We start from the raw sequence: 19156 nt of genomic DNA, 5'->3' as shown, positions 1-19156 counted from the left end.
GTCATTTACCTCTCTACATGTGTTAATCATTGTCAACATCAGTAATTGGTAGAGGGTTAACATACCCACAGACAGACAGACAGTATGGTGGCCAGTGAGTTGCTCTTCTTGATAAAACCATTACCTTCCCCTTAGAATCTCTCTGGCCTTCCTTGGCCATTGATCAAGCTGGAATGACTGGACATCGGACAAAATATTCAACCATTGAAGGACAATGGAGTAATTTTTTCACTTCTCATCTCTCAATGACAAACTAAACCAGAAAACATTTCTCTACTTTGCTTCCAATCTCCATTGTCCTCCAAGAGTGGCTGAATATTTCTCACATTAAGATCCTCAATTTATGGTTGGACTGCTAGATAATGTCAGTACACAGTGAAGTGACAGTAGACATTTTCCCTGGTGTTGGGCTGGCTAAAAGCGATAAAAGGGGCAGGTGTGTGTTATTGTCCCTGAGTATGTGCATGTCAAAGACCAATTCAGATAACAAATTACTCTGTTATACAACACTCCATAAAACACACACCAGTGTGTGGGCCAAAGGTACAGTTAGTCAGCAGCTTCTCTACGCACGCACGCGCACACACACACACACACACAGTTTATACGCTCAGCGACCATAATAAGCTCTCCTTATTCTATCACTTCTTTGTTTTATTGTTGATGTTATGAAGCACATGTTTACCATAAGGTTGAACCTGTAGGCCAATCCAGAGGTTTTAGTCTCTTGGGTTATTTATGTCATATAATCAACTACCACTGTGTTCTCACGTTGAACCATGAAGTGTCACTCATTGACAAGATCCTAATTTTTAAAAAGGGACGTCATACTGTGACATCACCTCTTGGGTTTTCATCACACTCTGACTCAGTAGAAGTGGATGACATAAAGTGATGTCACTTTACATACAGGCACTGGAGTAAGATTAGTTAAAAGGTCTTAAGACAAAAAACATGTTAGGATAGGTTAACTTCCTTGTTGTTGATGTCTTACTATAGGATGAATATATTAAGTATCTAGGTTTGTTCAGTCAATCTAGAGACAGTTTGAGGTTGTGTGTCACAAAAGTGGGTTCAAAATCCTCCCTATCAAAACGTCAGACACCAATCATCCCAAAGACAATATACCATTTTTCTTACTTTTTAACTGCATTGCTGGGAAAGGGCTCGTAAGTAAGCATTTCACGGTAAAGTCTACACCTGTTGTAGTCGGCCCATGTGACAAATACAATTTGATTTGAACAATCTTCTATATATATGAATCATTCACTGAAGCTCCTTCAACTGTTATTGTGGTAGTTCAATAGGTTGAGGTATGCCATTTTACTTACTTTCTGACACTCAGGAAGAGAGATCAGCTCCTACTCTCTTGTTCTGATGTCAATCACAGAGTGAGTGACTACACAGACAGGAGGTCAGAGACAGAAGCTGAGGAATGGAGCGCAAGTCTGTATTCTAGTCTTCAGTGTTCTTCTCAGGCTCAAACCAGTTCTGAGGGACAGGGGAAGAAGAACAGGGTCAGAGATTCTGATTGGTACAGTCTGTTTAACCTTTATTCAACCAGAAAATACCCTTGAGGTTAAAAATCTATTTTGTGAGAAAAAAACGGCAAAACTAGCCTTGAAGTGATTTTTTTTTGGCCCCCAAAGGTTTTTAGCAAAGAAATTACATAATATATACTGTACATTATTTTTTGGGGGGGGATTTTAGTTTTTGGAGAAAGAAATATACAAAAATCACCTGGAATTCAGCTCAAAATGAGTTTGATTTAGGTAATCTGTTCACCTAGTATTTCCATGAATAAAAAGAGACATGTGATCGTGTCTCAATGTAATCAAGGTATTAAATTATTGTTATTTCCAAATACTATCTATTTTTGGGCTTAGTTGTGGTCAACTTTCAGTTTACAAAATATTATAATTATGTTCCGGCCCCTTGACCATCCACTCCGAAAAAAATCGGCCCGCGGCTGAATCTAGTTGCCTACCCCTGCAGTAGGGGCACATCTCGTTTAGTTAGAAAATAGTTAAACCCCTAAAATGAGGCATCTTGTTTCCTCCGAGAAAAAAGTTACAACACAAAACACATCAAAACAGTTTTGATTGGTCTGTCTCAGTAGAGTTGTTGTCTTGGGGTAGTTAAGTAGTCTATTGCACTTCATCAGTAGCCAAAAAACACTTTATTCAATATCCATTAATACACTTAAACCTGGGGGTGTCAATCTCATTCCATGGAAGGCCTAGTGTCTGCTGGTTTTTGGTTTTTCCTTTCAATTAAGACCTAGACAACCAGGTGAGGTGAGTTCCTTACTAATTACTGACTTTAATTCATAAATCAAGTACAAAGGAGTGAAAACCCACAGACACTCAGCCCTCCATGGAATAAGTTTGACACATGTGCCTTAAACTCACCAAATGACCCTGTGGCTCTCCTCTGCTATAAATACCATACTGACTATTCCCACCGAGCTTGTGTCAGATCAGTGTCTAGGGCAATTCATGGAAGGGAGGAAGGATGTAGGTATTAGAACAGGGCTGTCGCCTCCATGGCCACTGGGGGTCCCCATCTACCTGAAAACAGACATTTCTATCATTTTTGTATATACATATATTGTATTCTCACATGGGTCAGCCATAGTAGTACGGCTCCCCTGGAACAAATTAGGGTTAAGTGCCTTGCTCAAGGGCACATCAACAGATGTTCACCTTGTCAGCTCAGGTATTTGAACCAGCAACCTTTCAGTTACTGGCCCAAAGCTCTAACCACTAGGCTACCTGCCACTCTATTGTATCATACCATAACACAGAACACAGTTATAACACGTTTCAATGTGGCCTGATTCAATGGGCCTCCTCTGTAGCTCAGTTGGTAGAGCATGGCGCTTGCAACGCCAGGGTTGTGGGTTTGATTCCCACGGGTGGCCAGTATGAAAAAAATTTATGCACTCACTAACTGTAAGGCGCTCTGGATAAGAGTGTCTGCTAAATTACTACTTTTACATTTTAGTCATTTAGCAGACGCTCTTATCCAGAGCGACTTACAGTTAGTGAGTGCATACATTATTAAATAAATAAATAATCATACTGGCCCCCCCTGGGAATCGAACCCACAACCCTGGCGTTGCAAACACCATGTTCTACCAACTGAGCTACATCCCTGCCGGCCATTCCCTCCCCTACCCTGGACGACGCTGGGCCAATTGTGCGCCGCCCCATGGGTCTCCCGGTCACGGCCGGCCACGACAGAGCCTGGATTCAAACCAGGATCTCTAGTGGCACAGCTAGCACTGCAATGCAGTGCCTTAGACCACTGCGCCACTCGGGAGTCAAATGTTTAGCCACTCTTACTAAAATGTTAAGATATAAACCTTTACTTTCTGTTTATTGTAGCAGCACCATGTCACCTAGTCAAATTACTGTACATACACAGCATGGGCAGCGCCATTGAGGCTATCTCCATTTTAAAGTAGTCAATTTTCTTCACGATTGGCTGATCCCTCCTGGTGATCCTGTTGGAGTCATGTCCAACCGGGTCATCAGGAGGGATCAGACAATCGTGAAGAAGAAAATGGACTACTTCAACATGAGGATAGCATCAATGGTGCTGCCCATGCTGTCATAGACACTATAATGGCACAGATACAAAGATGAGTCCTCAATCTATCTCTATGACTATTCTTCAAGTGATTCTCCCAGTGCTGCAGCTTCACCTAGAGACGGCCGCTGTCCACAGTCTTGAAGTTGGAAGTCCCACCAAGTTGACTACATTAAAATGGTGGAAGCCCTCAATGGCGCTGCCCATGCTGATATAGCCTTTTGGCTACTAGAGGCCTCTTTCATTCTCTATTAAATAATAGGCTACTGGGCCTGCACAGGAAGTAGCCAAAGCCTAAAAGAACTCTCTTATTTCAGCTAGCCTGAGTGCCAGTCTGTTTCTGCTCTCTTGCCAACTCTAGATGTTAAATGGCATAACTCCTTATGGAATTGTCATGCCAAATGTTGGCTTGACAATGACAGCACTGGAGTTGACATGAACACAAACCGATCTGGGACCAGGTTATGCTTGGTGTGAAACATTTTCATTAAACCTATCAGATCAGTGCAGATGTAGGAGATAATAAAGTCATTTTTTAGACTATTGAGATGCACCCATATAAAGTCTCTTCTTTTCGTCCCCCAAAACCATCAAGTTACCAATCCGTAGCCTAATTCGCTCTAAACAGGGACAAAAAGCGCTCAGACTCCCCGGCACTTGGTTTGGACGTTTTAGCACAATCCCGTGACTCTCTTTCTCTCTCTCTCAAAAATTATCATATGAGTCATGTTCATCCATCCACCTCCCTCCTTCCCTATTGACTGTCAACAAACGAGCGAGCGTGCTGGTGTGACGCGGATAGGAGCACGCGGGCGGCGGCGTGCACTGTAGAACCCAACCTGCCGACAGAAAAGAAACAGGGACCGTAAATACTGCGCACGTACACCGGGGAGACACGACTAACTGTAGCGAGGATGGCGTCACTCAGCCTGGGGCTGCATGTAGCTCGCAAACGGGGCGCTGCCAGAAGCGGAGCTGTGGAGAGGAGGAATCTACTGACTGTCTGCAGGTAAAATAATACTTGGCTTGATTATGTTCATTTACTAATTGGTGAGATAATACATGCCCGCATTCTTACGCGACTGGTGTGAGTGTGTGTGGAGGCTGTTGAAGAAGGTAAGCTAATTGGTGGCATAGGCTATATTTCTAAACAGCGCACATAACCGAGCTTCCTTTGTCTCGCTTCAGTTACATCGCGTTTACATTACAGTATTGATGATGTTGTTGTATCGAGATGAACTGTAGCCTATGACGCCGCACTAGTTCTGAGGGGTCTCCAATGGTCACACACACACACACACACACCACCGCCACCTATGAGCCTTAATTAATCATTAATGGAAACACAGTTTCTTTCATTAATTAGCTGCCTACTCAATACCAGTATAGTCTATAGATTTCACATGAACAAATACAATTCAACACACAGGTATGAATTGGCACGGAACAGAGCAATGTGTGAGGATTCTCCTAAATGATTCATCTGAAGTCTCATGTTCTTCGAACAGTATAAATAATAATAATAGTTTGGTGGGTGCTTATATTTGTCCTATTTCACACGTGTGTGTGTGTGTTTTAGATAACTGTAGTGATGTCCTTCTCTGTGGATGACATCATGCTGTTGAACACCCTATCAAGTGTGAGGCTCCATCAGATCCAGCCTTATGCCCCCTGTGGTTCTAGTGAAGAGATAGCCTAGGTATAGGAGATACACCATCTATGTTGTAGATATATACTACATACTCCCACTCAATCAGTAGACACTTCAGCCCACTTTTTGCATCTCCCACACATGGTCACTGGTGTATCACCATTAAAGATCTCTGGTATCAGAAAGCAGGGAGTGGGCATTGTACTCACATGTCCCCAGGGCAGGTGAGGAACCCACAACAACAGCAGAGATATCAGGCTTTGTTATCCCTTTCTGGAGTGGCTTTTCACAACATCATTGTCAGTGTTTTATCCAGGAATTTCACTGTTCTAAAAGGTTTCATGTGCAGTTCTTGTGATATAATTTAGTTGGTTTGGTGAACAATGCTCACGTGATGAGTAACCTTGCCTGATTCCCGAAGACTCATGTTAGCTCACTAAGCTAATGCCTAGGCTTCATCTCAGTGAGCTAAATCGAGAGCTTGGGACTATAAGGTTCTATCTGCATTTTTGTCCAAATTGAGTTTTTGACATAGCCTTGTTCTCTACCAATATAGTACTCTAAATACCCCAATTCGTGTTGAGTGCAAAAGAATACAAGATAAAAATCACTGACACCATTCAAACAAATGAGGATTCTGAACTTTAAAGCCAATTATCTCAGAATCATAATTTTGCAGATAGAACCTTATAGTCCCAAGCTCTCAAAATCTTAGTTGAGGTATGCAGAGCACTTGGGTTCAATATACTTTAGTTTATAGTGAGCAACTGCTCTAGTCTTAATAATCGCTATGAGTCATCAGGACCGAGTCTGCCTAAGCAGAAAAACCAATGATCTGAATAACTAAAATATAAATCCTGTGGAATTAATTCATATCCAATCAAACACTGCTGCAGAACATGAATAGATGCAGTTCATTGGTTTCATTGATTTAAACCCTCCCGTTGTCCTAGGGTCAAAATGACCCGCCACTGTGTTGAACCAACTTTATTAAATTTTTATATTTTTGGGATCATTTGTGAGAAGGAGGCAGTGAGACTTTAAAGAAAGGACAACGGGAGGGTTAATATGCAGACAAGGCTGTGAAGTTCCTCTGTGTCCTCATCACTAAGGAATTATCATGGTCCACACACACCAACACAGTCGTGAAGAAGGCACGACAACACCTCTTCCCCCTCAGGAGGCTGAAAAGATTCGGCATGGGCCCTCATATCCTCAAAAAGCTCTACAGCTGCACCATTGTGAGCATCTTGACTGACTGCATCACCGCTTGGTATGGCAACTGCTTGGCGTCTGACCGGAAGGCGCTAGGGTAGTGCGTACGGCCCAGTTCATCACTGGGGCTGAGCTCCCTGCCATCCAGAACCTCTATACCAGGTGGTGTCTGAGGAAGGCCCTAAAAATGGTCAGACTCCAGCCACCCAAGTCATAGACTGTTCTCTCTGCTACCACATGGCAAGCGGTACCGATGCACCAAGTCTGGAACCATCAGAACCTTGAACAGCTTCTACCCCCAACCCAAAAGACTGCTAAATAGTTAGTCTGGGTAGCTATTGGTTAACTATTTAACTATCTGCATTGATCCTTTTTGCACTAACTACGCTGCTGATACTGTTATCTAAAAAGCTTACAGTCATGCGTGCATACATTTTTGTGTATGGGTGGTCCCGGGGATCGAACCCACTACCTTGGCGTTACAAGCGCCGTGCTCTACCAGCTGAGCTACTAGCCTGTTGCCTAGTCACTTTATACCTACCTATACAGTGGGGGAAAAAGTATTTAGTCATCCACCAATTGTGCAAGTTCTCCCACTTAAAAAGATGAGAGAGGTCTGTAATTTTCATCATAGGTACACGACAACTATGACAGACAAAATGAGGAGAAAAAATCCAGAAAATCACATTGTAGGATTTTTAATGAATTTATTTGCAAATTATGGTGGAAAATAAGTATTTGGTCAATAACTAAAGTTTCTCAATACTTGGTTATATACCCTTTGTTGGTAATGACACAGGTCAAACGTTTTCTGTAAGTCTTCACAAGGTTTTCACATACTGTTGCTGGTATTTTGGCCCATTCCTCCATGCAGATCTCCTCTAGAGCAGTGATGTTTTGGGGCTGTCGCTGGGCAACACGGACTTTCAACTCCCTCCAAAGATTTTCTATGGGGTTGAGATCTGGAGACTGGCTAGGCCACTCCAGGACCTTGAAATGCTTCTTACGAAGCCACTCCTTCGTTGCCCGGGCAGTGTGTTTGGGATCATTGTCATGCTGAAAGACCCAGCCACGTTTAATCTTCAATGCCCTTGCTGATGGAAGGAGGCTTTCACTCAAAATCTCACGATACATGGCCCCATTCATTCTTTCCTTTACACGGATCAGTCGTCCTGGTCCCTTTGCAGAAAAACAGCCCCAAAGCATGATGTTTCCACCCCCATGCTTCACAGTAGGTATGGTGTTCTTTGGATGCAACTCGGCATTCTTTGTCCTCCAAACACGACGAGTTGAGTTATTACCAAAAAGTTCTATTTTGGATTCATCTGACCATATGACATTCTCCCAATCATCTTCTGGATCATCCAAATGCACTCTAGCAAAGTTCAGACGGGCCTGGACATATGCTGGCTTAAGCAGGGGGACACGTCTTGCACTGCAGGATTTGAGTCCCTGGCGGCGTAGTGTGTTACTGATGGTAGGCTTTGTTACTTTGGTCCCAGCTCTCTGCAGGTAATTCACTAGGTCCCCCCGTGTGGTTCTGGGATTTTTGCTCACCGTTCTTGTGATCATTTTGACCCCACGGGGTGAGATCTTGCCCCAGATCGAGGGAGATTATCAGTGGTCTTGTATGTCTTCCATTTCCTAATAATTGCTCCCACAGTTGATTTCTTCAAACCAAGCTGCTTACCTATTGCAGATTCAGTCTTCCCAGCCTGGTGCAGGTCTACAATTTTGTTTCTGGTGTCCTTTGACAGCTCTTTGGTCTTGGCCATAGTGGAGTTTGGAGTGTGACTGTTTGAGGTTGTGGACAGGTGTCTTTTATACTGATAACAAGTTCAAACAGGTGCCATTAATACAGGTAACGAGTGGAGGACAGAGGAGCCTCTTAAAGAAGAAGTTACAGGTCTGTGAGAGCCAGAAATTTTGCTTGTTTGTAGGTGACCAAATACTTATTTTCCACCATAATTTGCAAATAAATTCATTAAAAATCCTACAATGTGATTTTCTGGATTTTCTTTCCTCAATTTGTCTGTCATAGTTGACGTGTACCTATGATGAAAATTACAGGCCTCTCTCATCTTTTTAAGTGGGAGAACTTGCACAATTGGTGGCTGACTAAATACTTTTTTCCCCACTGTATGTACATATCCACCTCAATTATCTCGCACCCCTGCACATGGACTCGGTACTGGTACCCCGTGTATTTAGCCAGCCCAGGTTATTGTTACTCATTGTGTATTTATTCCTCGTGTTATAATTTTTCTATTATTTATTTGGTTCTCTCTGCATTGTTGGGAAGGGCCCATCGGTAAACATTACACTGTTAGTCTACACCTGATGTTTACGAAGCATGTGACAAATAATTCTGAATGTCATCTAACATGCTCTGGGAAATGTAATTTCCTTCTCACTGATGTTCAGACAGGCAGACGGAGAGAGAGGGGCATGGGGGAAATAGAGTTCCAGAGAAATATTAAGATGGAAGGAGACAGGGGAGGAGGGTGGTAAAAGGGAGACAGTAATGACAGTAAGGTGTGGATAAGGACAACAGTAACAGCTTTAGGTCTGAACTTTTTGTTGATGATGAGGATTCACTTGTACGCAGGGTAAACAGGCACTCATTTAATAAGTTATCCTGAGAGCTCTGAGCAGCTGTGTCTACACTTCATCAGACCTGTGTGTTCTTAGAAGTGGAGGAGTAGGCCACTAAAAGCATCTGGTGATTCATGCTGTGTGTTTATTCTCTCTGTCTTTCTCTCACAGACTATCTGTTTCTCTTTCTCTCACTCTCTCTGTCTCCTCCTCTCTCTGTCTCCCCCTCCTCCCTCTGACTCCTCCTCTCTACCCCTTCTCTCTCTGTCAGGAGTGTACGTAATGGAAAAAACTGAAAACCTTATTGTCTGTCCTGTTTAGATAAAGCTCCATCTGCCCAGTCACCCCACTGCCACTTAACCTGCCCAGTCACCCCACTGCCACTTAACCTGCCCAGTCACCCCACTGCCCCTTAACCTGCTACTGTGTGTCTGTGCAGTACAAGCCCCACAGCACAGAGATGACTGTTGCATCTCTCTATCTCACCAACATGGAAATGAGGCCATTTAAGACTATTGAGATGCATCCCTGTACTCCAGAATCAACACACGCACACGTGTGCACACACACACACACACAGACACAGAGTCATTTCCTGTGTTTGCTTCATTCCGTTAACTCTCCTCGGTGCTTGATAACCTAGACACTGATTAGAGAGTCTCTCTGGTCAGGAGCCCTATAGTTGTTGTCATGCCCCACAGTCTGACCTCCGTGTAATCTATCTATGCTTATATGACACCGTGTTTGTGGAATGATTATTTGGAAATCTGAAGGGAAAAAAAGTATTGTCAATGTATTTTTCAATATTGTCAACGCTCCACTGATCCAGTGTGCAGTAGAGAGATAGTGTTTCCTAAAGCCTCTAAATCATCTGTTCAGTCAGAGATGATCTCCTCTCCCTAGAGTCACATTTAACAGCATGTCAGAGAGGAACATGCAGATCCTGTTGGAAACCAGTGCAGACTCAGTGAAAACTCTCTCTCTCTCTGTGTGTGCAGGTTTTCAGTGAAGACTTTGATTGACCGCTCCTGTTTAGAGACGATAGATGACTCGTCTCCAGAGTTCACCAACTTCGTCTCCATCCTGGAACAGATCCTCAGTCACAGACTTAAAGGTAGAGTAACACACACATGCTAAAAGCCCTTCCCATCTGGACCACTGCAGGGTTGCTAAGTATACGAGTTAATATGCCACCGATAAATGTAGCAATCTCATTGTCTCTCTCTCCCTCCCTCCCTTCTCTACTCCCTCTCTCTCTTTCGCTCCCTCTGTGCCGTCCTCTCTCTCCCTCCCCTATTCTCTCTGTCTGTCTGTCTGTCTGTCTCTCTCCTCTGTCTCTGTCTCTGTCTCTGTCTCCCTTCTCCCAGGTCAGACTATGTGGTTTGGTTATGAGAGTCCTCGTAGTTTCTGGGACTATGTGAAGGTAGCCTGCAGTAAAGTCTCTCACAGCTGCATCCACAGCATTGAGAGCATGGAGAACGCACGGTCCTCCAGAGCTAAGGTGTGTGTGTGTGTGTGTGTGTGTGTGTGTGTGTGAAGCCTTGAGCCATGGATCTTAATGATAACATAAATATTCCCACGGATCGAAGACACACACACAACTCTCTCAGCCTTTTCCGCTGGATGAAATTACACACAGAACAAAAGACAGCTTTGTTCAGAAGCTTTAAACAATAAATACTGTAGTGCTGTCCAAGAGAACGCCACAGCTCAGGCACAAGCACACATGCGTGCAGGTGCACAAACTCAATCAGCTGACTGTGGCGAAGTAGGAAGGGCAGTATGTATTTGTATTATAATGATGTCTGTTTTAAAGAGCTACTATGCAGGCCTTCTGATGTATAATGGGAACTTAAGAACTGTGTGTGTGTGTGTGTGTGTGTGTGTGTGTGTGTGTGTGTGTGTGTGTGTGTGTGTGTCCGTCCACAGGGCCGGGCGTGGATCAGACTGGTGCTGATGGAGAAGAGGCTGTCTGAGTACATCTCCTCCGCCTTGAGGGACTTCAAAACCACCAGGTCTTTCTCTCTGACACACACACAGAGATGCACACAGACACACACAAAATGTCAATACAAAACACCAGACCGAACTACATCTGTGTTGAGTGTTGGTTTTAGGTGCTCTGAGGATGGAGTTAGTGTGTGTGTGTGTGTGTTGTTTAGAAGTGTTCTGAGGATGGAACTAGTGTGTGTGTGTGTGTGTGTATTAAGTGTGTGTTCTATGTTGTGTGTAGGAGATGGTATGAGGATGGGGCCATCATGCTAGGTGAGGAGGCGGGGCTGCTAGCAGATACACTCATCTGTCTCAACACCATCGACTTCAGGTACTCGTATATCATACTGTATATTATTTATATTTAGTTATTATAGTGTTGCTGAGTCAGAGCTCAGGTTATACAGTAAAGGTCTCATTTAAAAGTGTATTTTCCTCTGGTGGTTAGCTTCTGTCTGAAAGGGGAGGGGCTGAATGGAAGCTGCCCAGCGGTGATTGACTATACGCCCTATCTGAAGTTCATCCATAGGTATGTGGGCTTCAATCTTTTAGTCCTTTAACCTTTACCTGCTATTATGTACCCTTCCCCCTGTACGTGCGCTATGAATTGAACTCCTACCCCCTCTGTAGTACCCTCTGAAATGTGCCCTTTCCCCCTGTGTAGTGCAGACAGCATCAGCAGTGATGAGGAGGAGTTGAGGACCCTGGGGAGCAGCGGCAGCGAGAAGAGCACCCCTGAAAAGATGGCCGCCAGCACTGCGGCGGCCATCTTCACTGAGCAGAGCAGCTGGGTCAGCAAGTGTAAACGACTAGAGCAGAAATACCGCATGGCACTGGAACAGAAGGTAACGTCTCAGTGTGTGTGTAGTGTACGTGTTGCGGCAAAACACTGTATTGCACTATAGGATGCAGGTGTATGTGTGCATTTGTGCATGAGACACTGAGACTGTGAGGTGTCTGTGAGGAATAATTTGAACGTTTGATTTCTAAATGTCAGGCTAACTGTCAGTGCTCTGCTGAGGAAATGGAAACACACACACACACAGCTTGATATCATCCATTCCATCCTCACCGGAGTACAAATCTATAGTGCCTCCTTTACCAAAACAAAGATCTTCCCTTGTTTATCTGTTTTGCTACTGCAAAAAATATACTGCAACAACTCACTGTTGTGTGTGTGTGTGGGTGTGCCAGTGTTATCTGGAAGAGATGGTTCGTCTGAGAGAGGCCCAGCTGTCTCAAGCGATGTCCCAGAACAAAGCTCTTCAGCAGAGATTAACAGACACACACCTCTCACACACACTGGAGAAGGAACAACTAGAATACATCGTACTGGAGCTCCAGGACCAACTGTGAGTGTGTGTATCTGTGAGTGTGAGTGGGTGGAATGACCAGCTGTGAGTGTGTGTATCTGTGAGTGTGAGTGGGTGGAATGACCAACTGTGAGTGTGTGTATCTGTGAGTGTGAGTGGGTGGAATGACCAACTGTGAGTGTGTGTATCTGTGAGTGTGAGTGGGTGGAATGACCAACTGTGAGTGTGTGTATCTGTGAGTGTGAGTGGGTGGAATGACCAACTGTGAGTGTGACATTTGAATCACAGCGAGAGGGCCAGGGAATGCAGGAGTAGTGCACACAGCTATGTCTTACTATACCTGTGAGGACTTTTTGGGGACCAACAACCTTAACCCCTAAACCTAACCACTAACCCTAACCACTAACCCTAAACCTAACCCCTAAACCTAACCACTAACCCTAACCACTAACCCTAATTATAACCCTAAACCTAACCCCTAAACCTAACCCCTAAACCTAACCACTAACCCTAATTATAACCCTAAACTTAACCCCTAAACCTAACCACTAACCCTAACCACTAACCCTAATTATAACCCTAAACCTAACCCCTAAACCTAACCACTAACCCTAACCACTAACCCTAATTATAACCCTAAACCTAACCACTAACCCTAACCACTAACCCTAATTATAACCCTAAACCTAACCCCTAAACCTAACCACTAACCCTAATTATAACCCTAAACTTAACCCCTAAACCTAACCACTAACCCTAATTATAACCCTAAACTTAACCCCTAAACCTAACCACTAACCCTAATTATAACCCTAAACCTAACCCCTAAACCTAACCACTAACCCTAATTATAACCCTAAACTTAACCCCTAAACCTAACCACTAACCCTAATTATAACCCTAAACTTAACCCCTAAACCTAACCACTAACCCTAATTATAACCCTAAACTTAACCCCTAAGACTAAAATAGCCTTTTTACAAGTGAGGACTGGCAAAATGTTCTCACTTCTCTGAATTTTAGTTGGTTTACTATTCTTGTGAGGACTTCTGGTACTTACAAGTATAGTAAAATGTGTGTGTGTGATGCAAGGTTTTTATTATTATAGTTTTGGGGTTTTATATTAGTTTAAAGATTTTTATTTGAAATTCAGTTTAGTTTCAGTTAGTTTTCAAATCCACTTGTCTTTAATTTAGTTTAAGTTTTATGAAGAAAATAATTATTTAGTTTTTATATTTTTCAGTTTTAGTTTTAGTGTTAGTGTTATGGACAGAAAGTAGCCTATGCCACTATGGGCCAGTAATACATGATGATGGTGATGGGTCAGATCATAGGTTAGGTTAGGTTTAAGGTAGACTCAGCGAGATTACGTACAGTGCATTCAGAAAATATTCAGACCCCTTGACTTTTTTCAAATTTTGTTACATTACAGCCTTATGCAATCTACACACAATACCCCATAAAGACAAAGCAAAAACATTTTTTTAGAATTTTTTACAAATGTATTACAAATAAAAATAAACTGAAATATCATAAGTATTCAGACCCTTTACTTAGTACTTTGTTGAAGCACCTTTGGCAGCGATTATAGCCTAGAGTCTTCTTGGGTATGATGCTACAAGCTTGGCACACCTGTATTTGGGGAGTTTCTCCCATCCTTCTCTGCAGATCCTCTCAAGCTATGTCATGTTGGATGGGGAGCGTCGCTGCACAGCTATTTTCAGGTTTCTCCAGAGATGTTCGATCGGGTTCAAATCTGGGCTCTGGCTGGGCCACTCAAGGACATTCAGAGACTTGTCCCAAATCCACTCCTGTGTTGTCTTTGCTGTGTGCTTAGGGACGTTGTCCTGTTGGAAGGTAAACCTTTGCCCCAGTCTGAGGTCCTGAGCGCTCTGGAGCAGGATTTCATCAAGGATCTCTCTCTGTACTTTGTTCTGTTCATCTTTCCCCTCGAACCTGACTAGTCTCCCAGTCCCTGCCGCTGAAAAACATCCCCACAGTATGATGCTGCCACCACCATGCTTCACCATCTGGAGGTTTCCTTCAGATGTTTCATCAGACCAGAGAATCTTGTTTCTTATGGTCTGAGAGTCCTTTAGGTGCCTTTTGGCAAACTCCAAGCAGGCTGACATGTGCCTTTTACTGAGGAGTGGCTTCCGTCTGGCCACTCTACCATAAAGGCCTGATTGGTGGAGTGCTGCAGAGATGGTTGTCCTTCTGGAAGGTTCTCCCATCTCCACTGAGGAGCTCTGTCAGAGTGACCATCGGGTTCTTGGTCACCTCCCTGACCAAGGCCCTTCTCCCCTGGTTGCTCAGTTTGGCCGGGTGGCCAGCTCTAGGACGAGTCTTGGTGGTTCCAAACTTCTTCCATTTAAGAATGATGGAGGCCACTGTGTTCTTGGGGACCTTCAATGCTGCAGACATTTTTTGGTACCCTTCCTCAGACTTGTGCCTTGACACAATCCTGTCTCGGAGCTCTACAGACAATTCCTTCGACCTCATGGCTTGGTTTTTGCTCTGACATTCATTGTCAAGTGTGGGACCTTTCCAAATCATGTCCAATCAATTGAATTTACCACAGGTGAACTCCAAGTTGTAGAAACATCTCAAGGATGATCAATGGAAACAGGATGCACCTGAGCTCAATTTCGAGTCTCATAGCAAAGGGTCTGAATACTTATGTAAATAAGGTATTTCTGTTTTTTATTTGTAATATATTTGCTAAAATGTCTAAAAACCAGTTTTTGCTTTGTCATTATGGGGTATTGTGTGTAGATTGACGAGGATACATTAAAAAAAATCAATTTTAGAATAAGGCTGTAACGTAACAAAATGTGGAAAAAGTCAAAGGGTCTGAATACTTTCCAAATGCACCAAGTAAACTGTAGTAGTGGGTAAATTTCCACAACAACTAAGAGCGTTGAAGCGAGGCTAAACTTCTCCACTGTTTTGGTCCCGTAGCTACCACGTTGCATCGTGCAAATCTCAATGGCTGTGTTAGAGCGGATCACTTTTGTCAAGTCGGTCACCGCCTTTCAAAGTGTGTTGCATTCTGGGGATAAAAATTGTCTGACTTGCACCTACATGACTGCATGACTGCATGAACTTTACAAAAATGTGATCAAAGGTCATGAAGTCTTGACTGCAGTCAACTGCAAGTTTCTGCTCCTTCACCAACTTCATCCTGCAGCCATCGCCTTCATTGTGGGGAGCTCTATTGTCAACCAATCATTAGGGTGTTTTTGTTTGACCCAAGCGAACGTGACCAAAGGCATGACTGAAACAGGAACCAATATGCTGCGATTTTATGTATACAGTGGATATATACAAATACATGTGATATTTGAGGCTCTCTCTCACTAATTGATTGTACAATGTACACACACAGTATTATATTATATTTCAGTTTGTGAGTGTGTGATAAGGGGGTTAGATACATGTTTATTTCGACATTATATAGAAAACATTTTATAAACAATGGCAACACTGCCATGTTGATCTGAGCTGTTGGAAAACTACATTAGTGTCCGGCTGTCGCAGATGCACCGCCACCGACTTCACTCCTTGACTTTTGTCTACAGTCAGTTGCTTTAGCCTTACCTCTGAAACATCCCCAATATCTGCGATGCTGCTCATGGCAACGTCATCTTGCTGAGTCTACCTTTAAATCTCAATGTTGGCTGCCAGATTGAAAAGCTTGAAATCCCCATTAGGAAAAAAAAGCACGAAAACCCCATTCGATTTTATTTTAGTTAATTTTGGAGTCAAAGATAATAGTTTCAGTATAGTTTTAGTTTTTCAAACATATTTCTTAATTATTATATTTCAGTTTACTAAACAGTTTTTTCATAATGAGTTTTAGTTTACTATAATAACCTTGGTGTGATGACTTGGCCTGTGTGAGTCATCAGAATGCCTGTGTACATAGGAGGTACATTGGGTTTGGTTGAAGTTAGTTTATCACTGAGAGAGTCTCTAAATTAAAGGTGTGATCAATTTGATCTCTTCCTTTCCACCCTCTGTGATCAATATTTTAATTTGGGTCGTGAGGATTTTCTTAGCTTTCCAAATGCTGGGGTTGAAACTGCAGTCTCATCTCTCAAACCAATGATCAGTCAGGGGTATGGATTTACAGACACAACAGAGAGAGGTAGAGGGAGAGATGAGAGCGAAAGGGAGAGCGAGAGAAAAGGAGAAGGTGAGGAGAGAAGAGATTGCAGAGAGAGAATGGGCTGCGTAGCATATTTTGGGACAGAATGTTCCAGGAACACAATATGAGGAACTAGTATATGACAGTAGAGGTTTATGTCTTCACGTGTGTGTGTGTGTGTGTGTGTGTGTGTGTATGTATTTCATCCTGCTCAAGGACGGTGCTGAAGAACCATGACTTGAGGTCCAGACAAGAACTGACCGCACATCTGACCAATCAGTGGCCTTCACCCGGTGCCATGGATACCAATGCTGTTGCCTTGGACACCATGCTGTACAGGAATAGGGTGGGGCAGTGGGAGGAGTATGTAAACGAGGATTAATTCATATTCCACAACTTCCTCACTTCCTTACACACCATAGTATGATTTTACATGGTCCACCCAAATGTGGTGACACAGTATATTAATACATATATACTGTGCCTGTGAGAAAAGTGCTGTGACAAGAATATGATTTTTAACATTCCAAATGGTTAGTCCAGTATAGCTGTCAGACTATTGAGATGCATCCAGAGAGTCCGCTCTAATATATGTGTGTGTGTGTGTTCTACAGGAAGAGTTTCCAGAGCCTAGAGCAGATGTCTGCTGCTATGAGTCTGTCCCAGACCTCTCTGGAGCCCTTACACACACTCAACCTGGACACCAGACCAGCCAGCTCACACTGGCACCATCACGGTGTGTGTGTGCATGCGTGCGTTTCTGTGCTATCCCCCACTACCAATAAATAATATAGTTATTTTGTGCATGTGTGTTAACCCCCTCTTTTGCGCCCCAGGGAAGGAGGACACCCCCTCTCTGATAGGTCTGTGTGGGTCTCTGCAGTCAGTAGCCAGCTATAAGTCTCTGGCCAGCCTGAAGTCCAGTGAGTGTCTGGCCAGCCCCACCACAGAGATAACCAGTCCTGGCCTCACCCCGTCCTAAAACCAGAGACCAAGAGACCCAGCACATGGCCTGGAGAAAGATAGCCAGATGATTTGGATCCTGGAATCTGGAATTGGAACTCAGACTTTTGAATAACATTCCACCCCATCCCCTCCTAAACCCAGATATCTAACCTCGTTCCCAGGCTCAATTGATAGATTACCAGAGATACAACACAGGGCGTAGAATCAGACAACTGTGTGCATAGAGATGTATTGATTTATTTATTGGAATTTCTATGAGTATACCACCTGGAATCTGGATCCAGGAACTCAGAGTTGAAGAAGGAACACAGAGCTCAAAACCTGGGAGCCGCAGTCAATCATTTGGAATTTAGAACCCGAACTGACCCTGGAACCAGCGCTTCAGTAGTCAGTCCTTCAATGTAAGCGCAGAGCCGTTGGAAAAAACAGGACTGTATGATCAGGACCCGACCTCATGTTTATTTATTAGTTTGTTGTATAGCTGCACTGATAGGAAAACAACTGCATAGTTGAAAGCCAGTTCCGGGTAGGCATCTGCCATACTGCTGTCACCTATCTTATGTGTTCAGATCAGTGCAGACCAAGGTGAAGAGACGAGAACGCCACTTTATACTATTGGGATGCAGCCTTTTTGTTGTCACTAAAGTGGAGGTCTTTCCCTTGGCCAGCAGGGGGAGTGTTCTATCACAAGATGGCTAGAACCACAAATGGTTCTGTGTTTTAGTTAGAAGGATCTTTGACCTCTGACCTCTAATAAAACGTTATGGACCCCTCATGATGTAAACATGTTCAGCATCCCAGAGATTGACAAAACTTGAGGAATTGCTTTCTTTAGGATTTGTTTAGGTAGGGGTAAGATTTTAGGTAGGGGTAAGGAGTGTTGCGGGTATAAGGTTAGGGTTTGTTGTTTCTCATAGGTGGTTAAAGCCTGTAGACTAGTGGTTCTGTTCATTCCTCATCAACTTGCAGGTGTTCTTGTCCTGTTACCCTGGCAACTCCAGTGAGCTCTACTATAGATGGCCATAGTGGGTCAGATTCAGCGGCCACAGAAATACATCTCATAGAATGGACATATTTAGGTATTGCATTCCTGCCAGAGGACTGGACTGTCGTCATCCTCACTATTTATAAGTGTTGTGTAGTCACTCAATCACGCTTCCATGTTGGAAGGGCCTCAAAATATCTAGAGGAGAACCGTGTTCCTTCTATGTCTTCTGTTTCTACGGTCCATCCTCTGTGGTACCTGACTTGCAGCCATAATCATACTATTGATGGCATTGAATGTATCTCATCCACAATCCGTTTGGATTTAACCATACAGTATTATGTGTTATGTTATCATTATGCATCATAAAGGGTTTATTGTGTTCTCAGGAAATGTTTCCTGTCCAACAGGGTTATGTTGAACAGGTTGTTTAGGTTGAACAGGTTGGTTAGGTTGAACATAATAGTCTGTATTGGGGTTGAATGTTTTGAGATTTATTTTGATCAGAGGCATGTGGGGAGAGTTTTCAGGGTGTGTTCTGGATCTCTGTCTCACTCACACACACCCACACACACACAATTAACTGTATTGTGATTTTGCACATAGATTTATTACTTTGCTGCATATTTGTTATTTTCTCCATTTTGAATAAACTACTGTAGGAAACAATATATTTACAGTCTTGTGCTTTGTTT

At 43.3% G+C, this 19156-nt stretch overlaps 1 protein-coding gene across 2 annotated transcripts; it reads left to right on the top strand.

Annotated features, from left to right (window-relative positions):
* The first annotated feature begins 4363 nt into the window (after positions 1 to 4363).
* LOC121543226 (RUN domain-containing protein 3B) lies at positions 4364 to 19134 on the top strand. 2 transcript variants are annotated; one of them, XM_041852973.2, is made up of 11 exons: positions 4364 to 4603; positions 10054 to 10169; positions 10423 to 10556; positions 10985 to 11070; positions 11289 to 11378; positions 11496 to 11576; positions 11712 to 11892; positions 12242 to 12399; positions 16727 to 16873; positions 17125 to 17246; positions 17347 to 19134. In XM_041852973.2, the coding sequence occupies exons 1-11, from the start codon at positions 4509 to 4511 to the stop codon at positions 17490 to 17492; spliced, it is 1356 nt and encodes a 451-aa protein (XP_041708907.1). In that variant the 5' UTR covers positions 4364 to 4508; the 3' UTR covers positions 17493 to 19134. The 2 variants fall into 2 exon arrangements, with proteins under 2 accessions (XP_041708907.1, XP_041708908.1); XM_041852974.2 differs by having other exon boundaries at positions 16727 to 16856; positions 17347 to 17504.
* Positions 19135 to 19156: the final 22 nt, after the last annotated feature.

This window comes from Coregonus clupeaformis, chromosome 17 (genome assembly GCF_020615455.1).
Source record: "Coregonus clupeaformis isolate EN_2021a chromosome 17, ASM2061545v1, whole genome shotgun sequence".
Classification (NCBI taxonomy): Eukaryota; Metazoa; Chordata; class Actinopteri; order Salmoniformes; family Salmonidae; genus Coregonus; species Coregonus clupeaformis.
Note: the sequence above shows the minus strand (reverse complement) of the source record. Positions and strands in the feature narration are given on the sequence as shown.